The following is a 20,071-nucleotide window of genomic DNA, read 5'->3' as shown; positions in this document are numbered from 1 at the left end:
AAGTGGGGGTGGGGGTGAGGGGAAGCTTTATATAGTGAGCACGTATGTACGTCTGATGGCAGAGAAGGTGTGTGATTTTTAGGGCTCAGCGAGCCACAATGGGAGAGACTGGGCATGGGCGTGGGCGGGGGGGGGGGCTCCATGAGACGAGGCCGGGTGGGATGAGGACAGTTTTGATAAGGTCCTGCTGTGTCAGCGTGTTCTTCCATCACCGAGAGCAATAACTCCGGCCACCGGTCAGAAGAGTACGCATAATCGAGCAGAGATTCATACGTACGTGCCATACGGAAGACAGGATGTGCCGCCGCTGATGAAACAACAGAGCGAGAGGCCAAAAGTCTCCACTTGCATGGTTAAGAGCTGGAAGATCCGATTCTTCATCTGGCAATTGGAGTTAGCCAAAAAATTCAAGTCGTGTGATTTGGGGAGACTGAGTCCTATTTTCTCCTGCACTGTACAGTATTTAGGAATATTTTTATATTCCACAACAGATCCTTGAAACGTTCTGGTGAGCAGGTGATATAAATAGCCTCTGGATGTGTTTAAAGGAGACTTCCAGTATTTTTGTTTTAACCTGGGCCCCGTGTGTACATGTTTGGGTGTGTGAATGACTCTTTCCTACCCAAAGTTTTGAAATCGGTCGAGGTAGATCGCCTCAGCTGGCAACTGCCACCGACAGGCTGAGGTTGTTACACAGTCTGACGCTACGACTGAAATGATTCCTATGGAGAGATCTCTCGGTTCAAAAATAACGTCCTTCTTTTTTGTAAACAGAAACACAAGACCTGTTCAAGGAGAGGTCTCGCTCTGAAAATCTCTCAAGAGGTGGGATGTTGCACCAGATTGTCAAAATCCATTAAATATTCTGCCGTGACTTCGGAATGAAACCCTCTCTGGCGGCTCCTCTTGGTAAACTCAAAACAGCTCTGACACACACATCCGGCCACCGTCTGTCTGCAACAAGTCACTTCTCATGAGACTGCCGAGCGAGACTTTGTGTTTCTGGTTACAAAGGGGATCTTATTATTTAACAAAAATAGCTCTGTCTCCACAGCGGTAATTTCCATAATCTTCTCAGGCACTTGGCAACTTTTAGTGGCTGCAAATTGACGGTCGGAGTTGCCCCAAAGGATTACGCTGCGATCCACTGGACTGATTCCAGATTGTGACAACCACAGTGTCTCTTATCATGTGTGTTCGTTTCAGCTATAATGTGTGTATAATCTAATTCTCAGAGCAGCAGGTCAATAAATCCAATTTTCCAGAGATTCCCTCTCCTTAGACTCCTTTTGGTGTAGGTGTGTTTGTGTATTGAGCGCGCCTATGCCCCTGTGTCCCATGCAAACACCTGGACGAACATCTGTCTCGGAAAGGGACAGTGTTGTAACCTGGGGAGAGCAGAGAAGATGCAGGTGTGTAAAATTAGCCACATTGAGCAAACTGTCCCCCCCAAGTACAGTATATCAACTGGCTCTGTCAGTGAAAACTACCAGGTGTTCCTCACTGACGCCGCGTTCAACAAACACTCGCTGCGTCCAGATCCTGGGAGAGAAAGTGTTTAACCTCACATTCCTGCACCCAATCACTCGCCCATTGAACTGTTTTGATGAGATCGGAGCGGATGCGCTGCTCATTTTTCAAGTTACACATCAACTTCAAAGTGCGCATTAGTTCCGGACAGTTTGAGCTAAAGAAGAAGGAGAAAAAAAAAAACAAAAAACCTTGTGTTGCAATTTGGCAAGCTTATATTCAGTCTTTAAAATGCGCAAGGAAAAGAACGAGGGCTTTAAACGCAACAGCCTCACGTTTTTTTCTCGCCGCATCAATGTCGAGAGGGTGATGAATGATTTGTTGCGTAAATGAAGTCATGTTTGAGGGAAAACACGCTGCAATTAAAACACCCGACTGGAAATGTGCTTGCCCTATTTGGGGCAAAATACTATTTTAGGGCTCTAAAGGTTAGCCGAAAAAAGCTAATTCTTGCTATCTGAGCTGAAAAAAAAAACTGTCAATACCGTTCTAAAACACTCTACCGCTGACTGTGTTTAGAAATTGTGACAGTCGCTCACAATTTCGGGGGATGAATAAATACATTACCACCATTCCTCCGCTTCCCATCATGCAGTAAATAAAACATTTACTGATCCTTTAATGTGAAAATCTACCGAGTTATCCCATTGGCTATTAAGACCTGGCCTCAGCGAAAGCCTCGGAGCGATTTACGACAGCATCTGGAGGAGGAAAAAAAAAAAAAGCGCACAATATCGCTGCGCTTATCTCTCCACAGCAGCCACGGGGCCCAAGTATGGAAACTTGGATCAAGGGGGATCAGTCCAGTGGCTGTTTACATTTCTCTCATTGTTCCTGCGTCACCGAGTAGCCAAAGCATTCATTACCTCAGCGGCTACTGCTCCTCTCCTCCCAGCTGATGGTGAGGACTTACCAAGAGAAAGGAGAGGAGGAAGCGGCTGTTAAAGACAGAGCCCGTGGAACAATCAGTGGAGACCCCACCCCGACTGGATCCCCCGGTCCAAGAACACGATCTTCTTCTCGGGTTCTCTGAGGCCTGTTCCGTAAACGCAAACAGCCTCCCGCCTTTTTTTTTTTTCTTTCCCCTTTCCATGCACTGTCTGTGCATAAGTGTACTAATATCAACAAACATGCGGTGGCGGCCGGAGGCAAAACAATTTCCCATGAAGTGAAACCTCATAACGGATAACGCATACATTTTGCTGTATGTTTGCGGGATTCCTTGTCAGAAGCAACGAGGCGGGACTAAAATCAAACGGCTTCAGGGGGGAATCCAGAGACAAACATATGTACATTTGATGTGCTGTTCTCCGCTGTGTAGACTAATATTCCTACATGTCATGTCTTCCCATCACTATATTTTGCCCTCTGCTTCAAAGCATTACGTTATTTCCTCAACACTTGTGACTGTTTTTGATCCTGATTTAATCTGTAATGCAATTCCTGCATCCGTCATCAAATCAGGGCCCTTTGCTCTGTAGCTGGTGGAGTGCTGTGGTGCTGCCATCTCCTGGTGCTCTCTCAAAATGTATCACTGGTGCCAAAAGTAATCTGGTAAAGAAGTTTAAATAACGCCAATATCCCGTGAAAGACAACAGACGCATGATTAGCTTTATTAGGTTAAAGTTTTTCCTCCGTGCTACCATCACGACTTTCCAACAAAAAATTCAAGTCCACATTGCAAGAGTATGACTTTTGGTAAAAACGTGTCGGGCAGACCGTCAGAGGCCTCCAGGAGCACCATGGGACGTCATCTCTTCAGTAGATCAGTCCAGATTGCCTTCTGTTATTCCTCAAGCCGAAGCGTCCTCCTGTCTTGTTTTGTTTTTCTTTTTTTTCTTTTTTTTTTTTGTAACAAACCGTCTGTCTCCCACTAGCGCGGGCCGTTTCCTCTCCTGCATTCACACATTCTGTAGGCGCATATGTAGAAAATACCTGCAACGGACAGAGGCAGCGCATTAGGCGATGTACATTCAATACATCTACATGACATTAGCTAAACACACTGGCTTTGGAGACAGTTTCCACAGGTGTTTTTTTTTCTTTATTTTATTTTATTTGTGTTTTTAGACACATCATTTTACTAGAATCTTACCTGATTTTTTTTCAAAATTCATATTGCATCAATAAGACCAAAGATAATCTCTGAGAATATGTCACAAATGTTATTGTCTATTAATTGGCAGTACCCTTGTGGTTGCTGACAGGCCCAGTAACTACCAGTGTCCTAAAGAGTACTGAAAATAATGTGCTCGGGTGCGACTACAGTTACATTACTTAAATATTACTCGATTACAAGTAAAGCTACTGAAAAAACATCATTCTTAAGCAAAACGGTCCTCCACTTCTCGCAGTTATAGTTGTGTTTTAAACGTTGATGTTTAATGCATTATCAGCAGCCGGCATTCAGTTAAAGGAGTTTCTGTTTCTCCAAATCTTCAGTCCAAATTTTTCACATATCAGGTGGTTTCATTCACTTCATCTCATTGATCGGATAACCTTATTGGCTACAAAAATGCGGATGAATTAGATATCAGTTCAAACTCCGCTCATGACTCGATATAGGATTTCAAAATGAAAGTGATGCTATAAAATATTTTCTTTTAAAAAGTTAGGGAAACTATTACCTGAGACTATCCAACAAAAGTACTGGAGTTGGACAAGATAAAAGTTTTCACAACATGAAAATTTTAGTCTGTTTTACTTGGTAATTTTGAGGTAATCGGTCTCCTCAGTCTTTTTTTTTTTTTTTTTTTTTTTTAATTTTGACTCACTATACAGATAATAAAAGTACAAGTTCAATGACTGACCCCCGGTGTTTCCCCTCTCTCACCTGCAAAGAAGGTCATGAGCATGGCCACCCAGCCCAGTATGTAGGACCAGGAGAAGCGCCAGTCACCGAAGCGCCTCCCGAGGAAGTTGACTGTCACTCCAGTATAAATGGCCATACCCAGCAGAACAAAGAAAGCTAAGAGGGAGACAGGAAGGTGCCTGTTAAGGTAAGCGTAAGTGTGTGTGTGGTAAGTGTGTGTTTGTGCGTGCGTGTGTGTGTGTGTGAATTCAGAAGTAACACGACTCACTGGAGACAAAAAACATGATTCCTGCAGCAAAGGAGCGGTTGAACCGTTCAAAGGAGGAGAAGTGAGCGAAGGACATGATGCCAGCGATGATGCCTGCGAAGCACGACATCCCTGAAAGGATCATGAAGGCCCGGGTGGCGTTCCAGTAAGCTGCAAGGAAACAGGTCGGAAAATATCAAATGTCTCGGCCGTGAAACGGGAACAGGATCTCAGAAAATTGTTCCTTGAAGGGAAATCTTATTTTCTCTCTAGATTTGATTAGATTTTTTTTTTTTTTAGCTCAGGGACACTAACCAGCTCAGAAGCAATTTAATCATTTCTTGACACAATCCAACTGAAGAAGAACACACAGCTTCTGTCTCTTTTAAGCACATCTGGCAGATGTTATAATGCATATTCTGTAAATCCTGCAAGTTTTCAGATGTTTCTTGATGGAGGGCAGCCTCAATGTTACCCATTTATTTTTATTTTCTGTTGTTTTCTCCGGCTGGTGCCGACCGGAGATGTCTTGGACTTGAATTTGAGACTTAAAAAAAATATGTTTTTCACGGCTCTAATATGTTTTCAGCTTGACTACAGCTTCAATAAACTAGGGGCACAAAGTAGGGCCCTCCAAGTAACCTTTGGCACCAAATGTGGAAATTCTAATGCACATGTGATAAAAGTTAGTCCCTTGGGGTAAAAGTCTGGCTGCCATCAAAAAACATTTTTTCACATGTTAATAGGGCAAATTTCACGTGATATTTCCACAATGGGAGGTTTATCTCTTGAATTGGCTGGTGCTCAAATACACAGTGAAGCTGTCGGCAGCGCTTCCAGGTGTTGCTCATGACCCACATCCATCCATCCATCCATCCATCCACATGATCTGCAGTAACAGCAAAACACACAATACCGATTTTTCCCCGTCTCGGCTCTCTCACAGGGGCTTCGTAAGGCGCCCTGGGTGTCTTACCTATGCTGTCCGTCTGCATGTAGCACTTGTTGGACATGCAGTACCTCCACAGACCCTGGTGGGCATAGTTCCCGGAGAGACGGTACTGCATCCAGTAGTCCGTCGCAGTGGAGACCACCAGCAGGATATTACCAACGATGGCACAGAACAGGCCCCCTCCCATGAAGCTGTACATCTTGAGCTGAGATAACGGGGCCTCTGCGGAGCAACTGGAACACAGAGAGGAGAAATCATTGAGGTTGGGGACACGGCCGATGTTGTTAAATCACAATATGTGCAATATTCTACTGTTGTTTGTAGTATTTATGTAGCATTTATCTACACTTCTAACTGCTGTCAACTAGTACATACTGCAATATCAGTCAATATTATCGACACTGTAGTACTGGGCATATATCCTACATCTCTATCACTAGTAGCAATTCTGTCTCGTACATGTACACTGTGGCAGAACCAGCATCTATGTGTCGAAGGTTGAATTTATCATTTCTAAAATAAATACATAAATGAAAATCTAGTAATTCAAAATAAAATACTCAGATTTCTTTTTGTTTGGTTGGTTGGTTTGTCTTGTCATTCCTTTGTTTCCTTTCTTTTCTTTTTTTTTTTTTTTTTTTAAGATTTAAGGTTAATATTCTAAGTATTCTTGTATATTTAGCCCCGCACATTTCGAGACTGTTTATGTTGTTTTCTGAGGATTTGTTCTATAAGTGTACAGTAATATTTTGGAATTGGATTTTAGATGTACATTTTGTCTCGTGACACATTTCACACATGACAAAGAAAAAAAACATGCCTAAAGATGCTTCACCATTTTCAGCATATGATTCCAGCCAATCATAATCAAGTCATTCCACAATAAAGACAACCAGAGAAAAACTGAGAATATTACCCTATTTACCAGCGTATAATAAGCACACTTACAGCCTGCTTCAGTCCCTTGATATGTCTAAAGGAAGCAGACTCATTTCGATCAAACATATTTACCTCTTCTTTAGTCGCAACATCACTATAAGTTGACGGGCTGCGGAGCACAACCTCAGTAAAAGCTATAATGTTGCAGTTTGTTGTTGTTCCCGGTCCTCATGTCACAGCAACGCTTGCTCAGCAGTAATGAGGTTTTATCGGATTCTGCCGGCCTCTGTCCAATCACAGTCACCACGAGCAAAAATGTATTGCTCCGGGATACGCACACACATATGAACACACACACACAAAAAAACAACAAAACGTGCTGAAATTTGATCCCCTTACCTTGTTTCTGGAAATGCACCCTCTCTTCTGCCCACCTCTCTGAGGTAAAGATAGAAACGGGTGGATGGGGAAAGAGAGAGAGAGAGAGAGCTGTTGCTCACTTTAGGGGGAAGGAGAGAGAGTCACGGACAATACTACAACCACAAAAGTTGTCCCCTCGTTTTTTTTCTGTTGATGAAAGCAAAATCCTTTGCAGCAATCAGTCTCCCCTGTAATGAGACACCGTAGGGGCCACAGTGCATGTGACCCTGTACATTTGAGTGTGTTAGTGTGTGTGTGTGTGTGTGTGTGTGTGTGTGTGTGCATTTGTGTGTGAGCGTGTGTGTGTGTGTGTGGCGTTTGTGGGGCCTTAGCGAAGGGGTTATGGTCCATGTTTCTTTTTTTGGGGGGTTTTGTTTGTTTGTAAATGGCGGGGGTCTAGAACCGGGGATATGCATAGGTATGCAGGACTGTCCGTGTCAATGCGACATGCTGAAACACGCACTTTTCTTTCAGCCGTGTCACAACTGCGGCGGTGTGGGGGGGACACATATAGAGGGAGCGATCTATACAGCCAAGCGTCTCTCTCCCTCCACTATAGGATCGTCTTCACTCAGGTCAAATGAATGCTTTTTTGCATCCTGAGCGCTGCGTGGAGATAAATATTTAGAAAAACCGTAAATGTGAATGACAAAAAACGCATGAGATCAACAAGCATGCGCTCTCTCTAAAACACACACATTTTTACAGATGAGTTTTCAGATCCTGTATTTAAGACTACATATTACATAGTATGACAGTATACGTTTGATGCTGGGGACTTACAAGCCAGAGACTGATAAGTTCACCCGGAAATGAAAATTGAGTCATTGTCCTCTCACCGTTACGCTGATGGAAAGTCAGATGAAGTCTGACAGTTCACACAGCATCCTGGGCATCCTCACTGAAGTAGATGGGAACTTTTGGGACAGTATATATTGAAACTGAAAGAAAGCTCACCAGATAAGCCACAAGTCACCATCTACTTCAGTTGTTTACGAGAATGCTGCAAAGCCGCTTGGTTGTGAAGCTCCAGACATGTTTTGCGAACTACCAAACGTCACCTGACTTCATGAACGATGTTTAAAAATCTTCACAATTGCTCGATAAATGGTTGATAAAGCACTTAATTGTTTGTTGATTGTCCAATAACTATTAACTCAGTCCTAAGTGACTATAAATGTACAGTTTATTGATCACGGTTATTATAAAGTGTTTTAATTAGTCTGAATTCAGTTGATTTGAATTCATCAAACAATTAACGCTAAAGGCTTCGCACTTCTTACCAGTCAGATCTTTTGCTCCTGCTGAAGTTAATTCCATTGCTTTCCATTGTTTTTTGGGGAAAGATTTTCTTTTCCTATATCTATATTTACATTCTAAAGGCACTGAATGCCATACAGATGATTGTATAGCCCCTAAAGGTAAATTTGAGATTTTGGGATAGTGGGCTCTGTAAATAAAACTGACTTGACCACTTCACTTCGGAGATGCCATTAATGATAACTGTCATTATGAATTAAATGTGTTGATCACATTCTTGGGTCATCAATAATTTAGCCATTTAAATGTCATTCACTTCTGTCATTATTCAGGAGCTTGATCAGCTTTGTTGTGGGGTGCAATAATAATGTCCCAACAACTTCCACGAGACAGGGAGACAATTATCAAAATACACAGATTTAAGTTTAAACTATATGACCAGCTTGGTGTTTGATCTGGCCAGGCGGCACGGGGACTCCTGAGATTCGTTCTGGAAAGAGGTTTGACCTCTTATGACCCGGAAGCTGACGCCAGACCCGAGCTGTTCCATCGGCGGAGTAAAGATGGCTGACCAAGGCGCCGCAGATCCTGGTAATAACAACAATAATAAACCTGAAGCCTCGGAGGGAACTATAATTAAGGTCACAGTAAAAACCCCTAAAGACAAAGAAGAAATCGCCATCGCGGAAGATGCCTCTGTCACTCAGGTTTGTTGATTTCGCAGGTGGGGAGCTGGCTGGTGCGGTTCAGCGCCGTGCTCCAACGTCATGCCCCTGCCCACAACTTCAGCTAGGAAGCTAGATAGCCGTGCTAGCCTTAGCATAGCATCGTCTCTCTCACCGGCTAACTGATAGTGTGTGAAATCGAGGAGGTTTAGCGTAGTGATAGCATTACTGTTTGGGTCGACAGCTGCTCAGTGTTAATAACGTTGTTGACACCCAATAGAGTGATATAACCATGTTTACACCCGGGCTGGCTAACCGGCTAGCCAGCTAACGGTAACAGTTAGCTAGTCAGCTAACCTCGAGCTGAGGCAACGTTAGCTAAGTATGAAACGTTAGCCAAACAAGTGTCAGCTGACGGGTTGCGCTCTCGCTGTGCCCATTGCAGCAAGCAACAATAGAGCCATGCAAGTGGTTTTGTTGGGATGATTTGCCAAAACGCTTTCATTTCCCATTTCTGCTCAACAGCTCTCACAATGCTAAAGCTGCTATCTCTCTAGAACATTCTCAACTGCTACCACTGAGTCATTCAGCTTATCAGGGAATATACAGTATTCTCAGAACTACTGTCGGCTTGGCGACATGTTACAGTGAAGCCACAAATGCGATTCGTTCAGCCAGAAAACAACGATAGTTTCTGTAGCTTTGTCTGTCATCTGGTCAGGCTCATTACTGTGCTGTCTTGGGTAGCCATTTTTGTCAGGTTGTGTGTGTGTCATGTGTATATGTTCTTGTGGTTCACGTTGAAACACTTGCATTTCTCCCTTCAGTGTATGTTGCCATCCTTCTCCACATCACAGGATCGTGTTTCATTCTTTGGGTTAGTGAATGTAGTCTGGTGTAAAATAGTCAAAGCCTCACAGTTTTAGTGAATAACAGCGCTTATTGTTCTGTGTCCTTTTATTTTTGATGGCCATCAGCCACCACAAAGTGGATGCTCATCTTTCATGGTGCACACAAGACTGAAATCAAAGTAGTCTGCTATCTAAAATTGTGCGATATTGATAGAACAAGAAAAAAAGTGAGCGTTGGGAAACAACTGAGGTGGTCTCTCACATTAAAAAGGGGGCTATTAAAAAAAAAAGCAGTAAACCAAAAACATGCTGTCAAAAAACCCAATAAAAAAATTGAAAATAAATCTTTTTGAAAGAAGTTCCTCTTTTGATTTGTCTTGATCATATTTCAGGTAGAGGAAGCGCTACAGATAACGGTGTCAGATGACCTGTGCATAGAAATAACACATTCTCATAAAATGTTTCCATGATGGGGAGCTCCCTTGGTGCCCTGACTCATTGCTTTCTGATATCAAAATTCATATCCTGTGCAATTATTAAAACTGACCCCACAGGTTGCTGATTGGAGTGCAGCGTTAAGACAAGATACTTAATCTTATTTAAAGTTAAAATGAAAAATCTACCAAGAGAGCAGCGTCCTTCAGGACGAGACAATTTTCTGTGCTTGTTATGCTGCATACAGTAGTCGGAGAGTAATCATGATGTGGCAGATTTGAAGTGTTTAGATCCCTGCTAATAGGATAAGTGCAGAGGACTTTCTCGGAAAATAGAACTTAAGGTCTGGATGTTGCAACGGAACATAAACACGTCCGAGCAGCACTCCTCAGCTCTAAACCATCTTATTCTTCATGTCATCCCTTTCATTTCCTGTTCCTTTCCTTCTCATTGTCACATTTTTTTTCTCATCTCTCTTTCTTTGCTGCTGTCTTTCAGTTTAAAGAAGAGATCTCGAGGCGATTCAAAGCCAAACAGGACCAGTTGGTTCTGATATTTGCAGGGAAGATCTTGAAGGACGGCGACAGCCTCAGCCAGCACGGCATCAAGGATGGCCTGACAGTTCACCTAGTCATAAAGACAGCACACAAGTAAGGCAAACGTTATTATTCAGAGCCTGTTGGCTCAATGCATGGTTTTGTGTCAGGCCTGTAAGAAGGATAAATTGGCCTTGCAACACAATCCTGGTGGATAATTCATTGAAATTTCTTCTTTGTTACTTTCCTGCTTACATTAGTGCTACATTACTCATGCATTGACAAATTGTCCCTATAGGGCGGGAGATGGCGGTAGCACCTCTGCCTCTAGCTCATCCTCTACTCAAGCAGGCAGTACCTCCACCTCTAGTCCAGGCACCAACCCCTCCTCCACAGCAGGCTCCACGGGGACTGCCGTGCCACCCTCACAGACGCCCAACATACTGAGTGAGTCCTCCAGTGCGTAAATATTTACATCCTAGTCCAGGACAACAAAGATGATTTCTGTAACCATATCCCACCCGTCTTGCCTCTGTCAGCTGGCTTCGGTGACCTGGCGGGTCTGGCTGGACTGGGCATGGGCTCCGCTAACTTCATGGAGCTGCAGCAGCAGATGCAGCGGCAGCTCATGTCCAACCCGGAGATGCTCTCTCAGATCATGGAGAACCCGCTGGTGCAGAACATGATGTCCAACCCGGACCTGATGAGACAGATGATCATGGCCAACCCTCAGATGCAGCAGCTGATGGAACGCAACCCTGAGATCTCCCACATGCTCAACAACCCTGAACTCATGAGACAGGTAGAGGAAATCAGGAGGGGCTGCATGACGTATAGATACTGAGTTGTAACACAGGCATGGCTTTGGCAGATTTCTGCAGCATTTTCATTCGCTCTGTTTAAAATACATTTTGACTGATTTGCCTCCACTCCCCTTTTATCTCGCCTCCCAGACTATGGAGCTCGCCAGGAACCCAGCCATGATGCAGGAAATGATGCGGAACCAGGACCGGGCTCTGAGCAACTTGGAGAGCATCCCAGGAGGTTACAATGCCTTGCGGAGGATGTATACAGACATCCAGGAACCCATGTTCAGTGCCGCCAGGGAACAGGTATCTTGGGGGGCGGGATGTTTGCTGATCAAATATGTGCTTGTTTGCACTCTGTTAATCCCTGTTTGGACTTATTCTCACACCTTTTTCAGTGTTGGCTAACTATTTTGACTGTTTCTGAAGTTTGAAAATGTGTCTCATCTTTCCTTCCAGTTTGGCAGCAACCCATTCTCAGCTCTAGGTGGGAACTCCGAGTCTGGTGTCCAGCCGTCACGGACGGAGAACCGTGAGCCCCTTCCCAATCCATGGGGGCCACCAAGTTCTTCTAACCCCTCTGAGAGTGCAGGGGCCTCCACGGGAAGCGCCAGCACCACTGCGGGCACCACCCCCAGTGTGTCCAACCCTCTGGGCATCAATCCTGGCAGTCTGGGCAATGGTAAGACCTGCGTTTGAAGACATGCGTTAATTTACCGGTACATACACGCACGGTGTATAAATAAACTCCTTTCTTTTCTGTGCATGGCAGGGATGTTCAACAGCCCGGGTATGCAGAGTCTACTGCAGCAGATCTCGGAAAACCCTCAGCTGATGCAGAACATGCTGTCGGCTCCATATATGCGCAGTATGATGCAGTCACTGGCTCAAAATCCAGAGTTGGCCTCCCAGGTATGAAACAGAAGCATGTGTACACATTAGGATGCATACATGTACACCCACCCTATATACACCTCCCACTGATGTAATCACATTGCAGAGCAAATCCTGGTCATTTAGATTCAAAGCTGGCCTTTAGAGCATTTTGTTGTTCCACATGTGGAATCGATCGATTCTTACTGAACTCTGCAGTTTGTAATGAATTGTAAATAGTGGGATCTAGCTCTGCCTGTTATGCATTAGGCCAGTAAGCCCAGCTATTTACTGCATACTCAACAGAGGGGATTGTCTGTTAAGCTCACTGAATTGTAAGGAAGAATAAACAACAAAGCTCAGACTTATTTGGCTCCAATAATTAATGCTGAGAGTACTGTGAGTATGTAGAACAACCTTACAGTGGAGCGATGCATAAACAGTCACATGAAAGGGAGCGAATCTCCAGAGAGTTTATTCTGTGATTCATTATGTTCACAAGCCTTCAAAAGGTGCTGAAGCATATATGATTTAAATATCAGCTCTCATGAACAAGATGCATAAGCAGATGTAGAATGACACATTAGCTTGACTTGTCTGTCTTTCTTTCTCTCTCCGTGCCAGGTTTTGATGAATAACCCCTTGTTTGCTGGAAACCCACAGCTGCAGGAACAGTTCCGATCTCAGTTGCCCATCTTTCTGCAGCAGGTACAACACCCGTTTCAGTCTATTAACTCAGTACTGGAATTTTAATTCTCTTACCACATTAAGACACATGGACAGTCCTAGTGACATAACACGATGATCCTGAATGACCCATAGGGGGCAACATACTGTAACAAGCCTTGTCCCAGCTCTTGTGAAACTCAGCAGAGATATTTATCTGCACATGCTGAACATTTTTGCCTCCAGGATTAGCGATATCTTACATACATTTTTTTGCCATCAGATTTTTTTTTGATAAGCCTCTAAAGGTCCCAAGCATTTGGTTAATACTTGACTCAGGTGTGCCATTTATTTACTTACTTACTTAAAGTTAACGTGCAGAAAATTGACTTCTAATTTGTCGTTGATGAATTGTTTAACTCATCGCTGCACTCTTTGGTTGGGTTCAGATGCAGAACCCAGAAGCTCTGTCAGTCATGACCAACCCCCGTGCCATGCAAGCTCTAATGCAGATCCAGCAGGGTCTACAGACACTGCAGACAGAAGCACCAGGCCTCATGCCCAGGTATGGTCTCACAGACAAAGTTACGCATATTCCTTTTGTTTTTTTGTTTTTTTTTTAGAAGTTATTATTTTTCTCAACTCTTCTGTTTGTTCTTTTGGCCTAGTTTGATGACAGGCGGAGTACCTGGCATGCCTACGGGTGGAGTTCCCGGTCTGCCCACGGGTCTCCCCACAGGTCTCCCCACAGGTCTACCCACAGGTCTGCCCACGGGTATGCCAACAGGTATACCCACAGGAGGGGGCTTGCCCACAGAGAACCCGGCCTCCTCGCCCAGCAGTGCAGGAACAAACGCCGCCCAGCAGCAGCTGATGCAACAGATGCTCCAGATGTTTGCTGGAGGAGGTGGAGGAGGCACTGCAACGGTACACACATACACACATGCGCTGATATCACTAGCTCCACACCTGTGCGATCTCTCTTAAAATTCCGATTATTTCTCCCACGTAGACCCAGACCCCAGAGGTGCGGTTCCAGTCCCAGCTGGACCAGCTGAGCGCCATGGGCTTCATCAACCGCGAGGCCAACCTGCAGGCCCTCATCGCTACTGGAGGAGACATCAACGCGGCTATTGAGAGACTGCTGGGCTCACAGCCCTCGTAAAGACATACAGTACATACTGACACACAGACACGTGCATACACACATACCTGAATCATAAACACACCCAGCATCTACAGAGAACCAAGAGAATAAAAGTGTATTGTCCCAAACTTTACAGAAGAAACTTGGGCAGGATCTGTAAGACCCTCATTCTACATCTGCTCTCAGATCATTCCCTAGTCCCCATACTTTCTCTTTTTGGCGTCAACCAACCAGATCTCTGTCTCAGAGTGCTGCTGTAGAGCTGGACTGAACCACACTCACCTTGAGGGGGTGTTCTGGTGCAGAGAAAAGGAGCGAAAAAACTCTCCTGAAAAGGGATTCCCAACCATTTCTTCATTCATTTCTTTCTTCACATAAAAAACTGGAGACAAACACTTACATAATACAGATTAAACCCATGTGATGTCATTGGCTGTTGGCTCTGTTTCATACATGGCCAGTGTGAGGCAGTGTGTTAGCATTTAACTAGCAAATCAATATATTCTTATTTTTTCTTTTTTTTTTTTCTGGTAAGCATTTTTCCTGAACACGAACAGGAAGTTACCTTGTCCATACAGACATTCAACCTCATTCCTCCCTCTCTCCTCTGTTTTCGACATTCTACACAAGTAGCTGGTTATGCCCAACAACTTTCACTATTTATTGCAAGCGCTTAAGATAACGACGCCCTCCACACTTCCCTAAACTTGTAATTTGTCATTCCAGATAAAAGTGCCCACTCACTGGTGCACAGTGTCTTTTCCTTCTGAGGCACCACTGCTGTGCCTTCTGTCCTTCCTATCCCTCTGAGAATATTGTCAGGAAATTACAACCCCGCCCCCCCACACATTCATTTGGTTAATTAGAATCCCCTCCCCCCCTAGGAAATTCTACACAGCATCATCCAGAACTGTAACCATAATCAAATATCACATTCTAGCAGCTCCGAAGCACGGGACGCTGTTAAAAATGAATATGAATGAAACAAACAAGCTTTCCTTTTGTTTTAATCTGATTCTTCTTTTTATTCTTTTTTTTTTCCTTTGTTTTGAGGTGCAGTTAGTACCTAGAGATAATTTTGATTTGTCTCGCATTAAAATAAACGTGGAAATCAAGTGAGTAAAATAAATAAATAATGGAAAGGCTTTACAAACAATTATGGTGGCACCATATGTTTCTAAAATCAAGTTCTAGGTTGTCTTATTATTATTATTATTATTTTTTTTTCCTTTTGAAAATCTCAGCATTGTAGTTGTGGTAACTTTGGCAACTGCTTCTATAGCTGCTTTGTCTGTTGACCTCAGCTGAAAATAAAACGAAAAAAATCCATCTCCCAATTGAACATGTTGAAACTAACTTTTAACAGTACTGTACTAAAAAAATAAAACACGGTCAAAAACAGTCTATACCCTGTGTCAGTTGATTAAATGGTGCAAGATCTCTGTAGCTGTCACTTTATTATTATTTCTGGCCTTCAAGTTCATGTTTAGTAATACATATATATGTTGCATATTGGATGGCTGTTTATTTGGGGGGGATCGATGGTTATAGAATGTTACGTTTGGTATAATTATGAGTAACACTTTCTGACAAATTCTCCCCCACTATTACCCTGATGAGTATTCCTAAATTCAGTGTTGTGATGTGTGACTTCATTCTCTGGTCAGGATGCCATAAATCCAATATGGAGCAAATAGCATTTTCACAATCTTATGTATGGAACCTGTTTAAGGTCCAATCTGTAAGATAGTTGTCCCATTCCCAACTCTAGGTGACTGGACGTCTCAACCCAAAGTGTATTTGACGGTTGGGATTGAGACATGACTATAATCAACCTTGCACATATCTAAGAGAAATCCTGTGGAAATCAAACAAACTATTAACAACTCAATATTGATAACGTGTCATCCTTCACTATAGTCAATAAGTTACCGAATTTTATATTTGTGTTCAGGAAAGTTTAATAAAATAGTCAGTGATTGTTAACAGACCTGTAAAATAATACATGACCCAATTTTAATTTATGATCTGTGATATCACAGTGTGAACGTTAATCCCTGAAGTTGGCAGGTTGCAGTGATATCATATTCATAAAGATGCCTTTGGGAAAAGCATTAAAATGATCACATGTGTAGTCAAGCGCCAATATTAGTACACCAGGACAAATCGGGATCTCTACCTATATCCCCGTAGGAGTCAGACGGGAAGCAAAATGGTGTCCTCGTGGTCTGGTACTCAGACGCACCTGTTCGGTGAGGTTTATTGTCATACAAATGAGCCGAGTCCCTGAGTAAAAGGAGAGTGAGGAAGAGGGTGGAGTCTCTTCCTGATGGCTCCCTGCGAGTGGTTCTACCTGTTCCACCTGCTCTCCGCCAATCCCCTCGCAGCCGGCCCTTGGGTGTCAGCTGATGAGGGATAGGCAGGCCACGGGACTCCTGCCCTGCCTGCCTGTCCTCAATAAAGAATAACCCCTATCCACAGATGAAGAAGGAGGCGGGTGTGTGCTGCTGAACCTGTTCTGTTTTTCTTCTCCATTCTCACCTTTTTACTCTCTCCCTCTTCACTCCGGAGGGAGAGGAAGAGGAGTGAGGTTGTTTGTTTTTTTTCTCTCTCTGCCTGTTTGGTTCACTAATATTGAAAGTGGCTTCGGGATATTTATCAAGTGAAAACGGGAGGAACCCTTCGCCACCAAACGCAGCATGTCTGGTGACGAGTCGTACAACTTTGTCTTCAAAGGTGAGTCCAAAGTTGACTTCAGCTGTGATTGAGTAAAAAGAGATAATGTGTGTCACCTCCGGGGACGTTAAGGCTGTTGGCCATAGCTCGGAGCTGTAGCTGCTCCAATCCCAGAGTAAGTGGGAGAGGAAACTAAAGCAGGAAGTGACAGTTCTCTGTTCATTTGCCTGTAAACCACTTGACCTTTGACCTTCTGAAGCTAAACACATTATATTATATATCCTACCTCAGTGAAGAGACTGGTATGTGGTTTGTATGTCTAATTTAAAAACCAAAAAAATGCCAAAGATTTTCCATTCCATTCATTCCAAAGTGAAGTCAGCCACAGGGTGGGCCTGCCACGTTTGTGTGATGTCAGTGTCTGGTGTCTCTTGAGGGTGACAGAAAGTCTACACATGTCAGAGCAGATGAAGCATATCTGATTCATTACAGGAAGATGAAGTTTGCGACCAATTAACTGTTATATTTTTGGACTTGACGTGTCATAAAAACCTCTAACAGTATTTATTATGAATGAGTTCTGACTTCTCTCGTCTGTCTGTTCAGTGGTTTTGATAGGGGAGTCGGGCGTAGGGAAGAGCAACCTCCTGTCTCGCTTCACTAAGAATGAGTTCACTCATGACAGTCGCACCACCATCGGCGTCGAGTTCAGCACGAGGACCGTTCAGCTGGACAACTACACCATCAAAGCCCAAATCTGGGACACGGCGGGCCTGGAGCGCTACAGGGCTATCACCTCAGCGTGGGTACACACATGCACACACACACACAGTGTGTGTATATATATATATATATATATATATATATATATATATATATATATATATATATATATATATATATGTATTTGCAATAGGAGTAATAGGCACATAATTAAAAAGGTGCTAAGTCTCACATCAGTGTTGGCTCACACGTGCCAGTTTAAGTAAGACTGATCTCAGTGCATGTGATGAACAGTCACACTTTCATCACACACACCATGGTGACAGCAGCATCACCCAACACGTACAACCCAAAAGAAAGCTCCTAATTTCCAGAGACCTCGCCATTCATTTCTAGGTAACAAAATGACTCACATAATTTTCATTCTCATCAAACCATTCAGTCACCCCTCACGTCCTGTATGACAGCATCTGCATTTGTCATTTTTCTCTGCTCATTCAATCAGGTCTTACCTATTCATTTGTCAGCTGTCTCGCTCATGTGGTCGGATTACAGGTATTACCGAGGAGCGGTTGGAGCGCTGTTGGTCTACGACATTAGCAAGCACCTGACCTACGAGAGCGCAGAGCGGTGGTTGAAAGAGCTGTACGACCATGCAGACCCCCACATCGTGGTGATGCTGGTGGGAAACAAGAGAGACCTGGACACGCTCAGGACCGTCCCCATGGAGGAGGCCAGGGACTTTGCAGGTCAGCTGTTTTGGTCTCTGTTTTTGGTGGTTGTCCATAGAGCTGCATCAAGAACTGTATCAAAAGAAAATGTGTTTTTTTTCAGCAGTGTCTAACAGTGCTTCAAAAAGCTTCTTAAATGTAAGGGTTTGCTGCTTTACTTAAACTTTGGAGACAGCTATGTATGCACAGCATTTAGTTCTGGCACAGCAACTTTTCATGCAGGGATTCTATGGTACAATAGGGGTATTGTACCATTTTGCATCATATCCTATCTTATCTTTTCAAATCAATTTGAATTTTACCACGCTGAATGGTATTGTATAGTATCCTATTGTATCATTGTACTGTATGGTATGGTATGGTATGGTATGGTATGGTATGGTAGTGAACAGCATCGTATTATACCGTGTCTTATATGATATGGAATCTTAGTGTACTGTATCATATTGTAACGTATCGTATCGTATTGTACAGTATTGTATCATTCATACCGTGCTATCTCGTATTGTGTAGTATCATACTGTCTTGTATTGTACTGTATGGTATGGTATGATACAGTGTCATACTGTATTGTAATATACCATATTGTATTGCACTGTACTGTATCGATTTGTATCGTATCGTATTGTATCACATCGTATCGTATCCTACACTATCATATTGTACCATGTATTGTACTGTATCATATCATATCATATCATATCATATCATATCATATCATATCATATCATATCATATCATATCATATCATATTTTATAAGAATATGTTGTTGTTTGTGGTCATTCTTCCTTACTCCCACCCTTGTGACCAACCTAGACAAGAGAGGCCTCATGTATATGGAGACGTCAGCGCTTGATTCCACGAATGTCGAAGCTGCTTTCAACGAAATCCTCACAGGTAGTTCAATCAGTGTGTCCCCAGCCTTTCTCAGCTCGTCTGAACTCTTTGAATTACCTGCTCATGCGTCTCAATTTTCTCCAGCGATCCAAAGGAAGGTGGCCAGCAGAGAAGTGACCCGCGGCTCCATCAGTGCCGTGACTCTGTCCGAAACCATCGGGCCCACCAGCGAGTCGCAGGAGAAGGGCCGGGGCTGCTGCAAGAGCTCCTAACAGACTGCTCTGCCCGCACTGAATCAGCATTACACTTGACTGTCGTTAAATATGGCATCATTCACACACAGTTTGAAGAGTGAGATACCTGTCTAACGCTTGAGGAGTACAAGCCTCTTTGAATATTCAAGCTGTACAGTATATAGCTCAAAAATAATACATTAGGATGCGAAGCGCTGAGAAGATCTATTTTAAACATTGTTATTAGGCTAATGGGCACTTTCTAACCATCGATAGCTCTGCTTCTTTCCCCTTTATCATGTTTTCAAACAGGTGCTGTAAAGTGGTATTGCTTTTATAAATGAATGCACTGGGAGTCATTTGGAATAAATTATTTATGTTATTTTGTCTGTATGAATTTATTACCTGCATTAGACACATTATTTAAACTATTTATAAATAGGTGAATGAGTGTCAGTGCTCATTATATAGAAAGTCCTTTCTCTGAGTGTCACAGTATATCACTGTTGTTGATCTTATCATTGATGCATTAATATTTGAGTCTGACTGATTTTTGGGGGCGATAGTGATACCAATATTGGGGAGTACAAAATACTGATATATGGAGCAGTATACATATCATTTTTATGGATCCCTCGAATGTCATCATTAAACACAGCACAAAGATGTGTAACAGAGGCAGGATATTTTATTGTTTACTTACTTTTTTGTCCAAAATGACCACAATGTCCTGAAACGGTAAAATTCACTGGGAATTTCATGATTGTAAATTACCCAAGCATATTTTTCTG

The 20,071-nt window shown here is 43.2% G+C and overlaps 3 protein-coding genes across 3 annotated transcripts; 2 read left to right on the top strand and 1 right to left on the bottom strand.

Annotated features, from left to right (window-relative positions):
- Nucleotides 1-3,110: 3,110 nt before the first annotated feature.
- On the bottom strand, nucleotides 3,111-8,512 carry LOC119016902 (lens fiber membrane intrinsic protein-like). Its single transcript, XM_037093262.1, has 6 exons — nucleotides 8,124-8,512; nucleotides 6,820-6,858; nucleotides 5,566-5,774; nucleotides 4,611-4,760; nucleotides 4,364-4,498; nucleotides 3,111-3,465 (listed from the first exon to the last, which is right to left on the bottom strand). Exons 3-6 carry the CDS (start codon nucleotides 5,738-5,740, stop codon nucleotides 3,404-3,406), a joined length of 522 nt encoding a protein of 173 aa, XP_036949157.1. The 5' UTR covers nucleotides 5,741-5,774; nucleotides 6,820-6,858; nucleotides 8,124-8,512; the 3' UTR covers nucleotides 3,111-3,403.
- Nucleotides 8,513-8,615: 103 nt separating this feature from the next.
- On the top strand, nucleotides 8,616-15,485 carry LOC119016900 (ubiquilin-4-like). The gene is made up of 11 exons (XM_037093259.1): nucleotides 8,616-8,807; nucleotides 10,550-10,701; nucleotides 10,886-11,034; nucleotides 11,127-11,389; nucleotides 11,541-11,699; nucleotides 11,853-12,075; nucleotides 12,166-12,305; nucleotides 12,891-12,974; nucleotides 13,382-13,497; nucleotides 13,601-13,859; nucleotides 13,945-15,485. The coding sequence occupies exons 1-11, from the start codon at nucleotides 8,664-8,666 to the stop codon at nucleotides 14,095-14,097; spliced, it is 1,842 nt and encodes a 613-aa protein (XP_036949154.1). The 5' UTR covers nucleotides 8,616-8,663; the 3' UTR covers nucleotides 14,098-15,485.
- A 990-nt stretch (nucleotides 15,486-16,475) lies between these two features.
- On the top strand, nucleotides 16,476-19,662 carry LOC119016901 (ras-related protein Rab-25-like). The gene is made up of 5 exons (XM_037093261.1): nucleotides 16,476-16,815; nucleotides 17,362-17,557; nucleotides 18,034-18,227; nucleotides 19,027-19,107; nucleotides 19,192-19,662. The coding sequence occupies exons 1-5, from the start codon at nucleotides 16,779-16,781 to the stop codon at nucleotides 19,317-19,319; spliced, it is 636 nt and encodes a 211-aa protein (XP_036949156.1). The 5' UTR covers nucleotides 16,476-16,778; the 3' UTR covers nucleotides 19,320-19,662.
- The last annotated feature ends 409 nt before the right edge of the window (nucleotides 19,663-20,071 follow it).

This window comes from Acanthopagrus latus, chromosome 3, assembly GCF_904848185.1.
Source record: "Acanthopagrus latus isolate v.2019 chromosome 3, fAcaLat1.1, whole genome shotgun sequence".
Lineage (NCBI taxonomy): Eukaryota > Metazoa > Chordata > Actinopteri > Spariformes > Sparidae > Acanthopagrus > Acanthopagrus latus.
The sequence above is the reverse complement of the archived record's forward strand: the minus strand, read 5'-3'. Positions and strand labels throughout refer to the sequence as shown.

Bases quoted from the DNA above. Each gene is read 5' to 3' on its own strand.
- LOC119016901 (XM_037093261.1), top strand. From the start codon at position 16,779: ATGTCTGGTGACGAGTCGTACAACTTTGTCTTCAAAG. The intron at 18,228-19,026 runs GTCAGCTGTTTT...TGACCAACCTAG, and splicing joins GGAGGCCAGGGACTTTGCAG to ACAAGAGAGGCCTCATGTAT. The intron at 19,108-19,191 runs GTAGTTCAATCA...AATTTTCTCCAG, and splicing joins TTTCAACGAAATCCTCACAG to CGATCCAAAGGAAGGTGGCC.
- LOC119016900 (XM_037093259.1), top strand. From the start codon at position 8,664: ATGGCTGACCAAGGCGCCGCAGATCCTGGTAATAACAACAATAATAAA. The intron at 11,035-11,126 runs GTGAGTCCTCCA...TGCCTCTGTCAG, and splicing joins ACAGACGCCCAACATACTGA to CTGGCTTCGGTGACCTGGCG. The intron at 12,975-13,381 runs GTACAACACCCG...GGTTGGGTTCAG, and splicing joins TGCCCATCTTTCTGCAGCAG to ATGCAGAACCCAGAAGCTCT.
- LOC119016902 (XM_037093262.1), bottom strand. From the start codon at position 5,740: ATGTACAGCTTCATGGGAGGGGGCCTGTTCTGTGCCATCGTTGGTAAT. The intron at 4,761-5,565 runs GTAAGACACCCA...GTTTCCTTGCAG, and splicing joins CATGCAGACGGACAGCATAG to CTTACTGGAACGCCACCCGG. The intron at 4,499-4,610 runs GTGAGTCGTGTT...TCTCCCTCTTAG, and splicing joins AATCATGTTTTTTGTCTCCA to CTTTCTTTGTTCTGCTGGGT.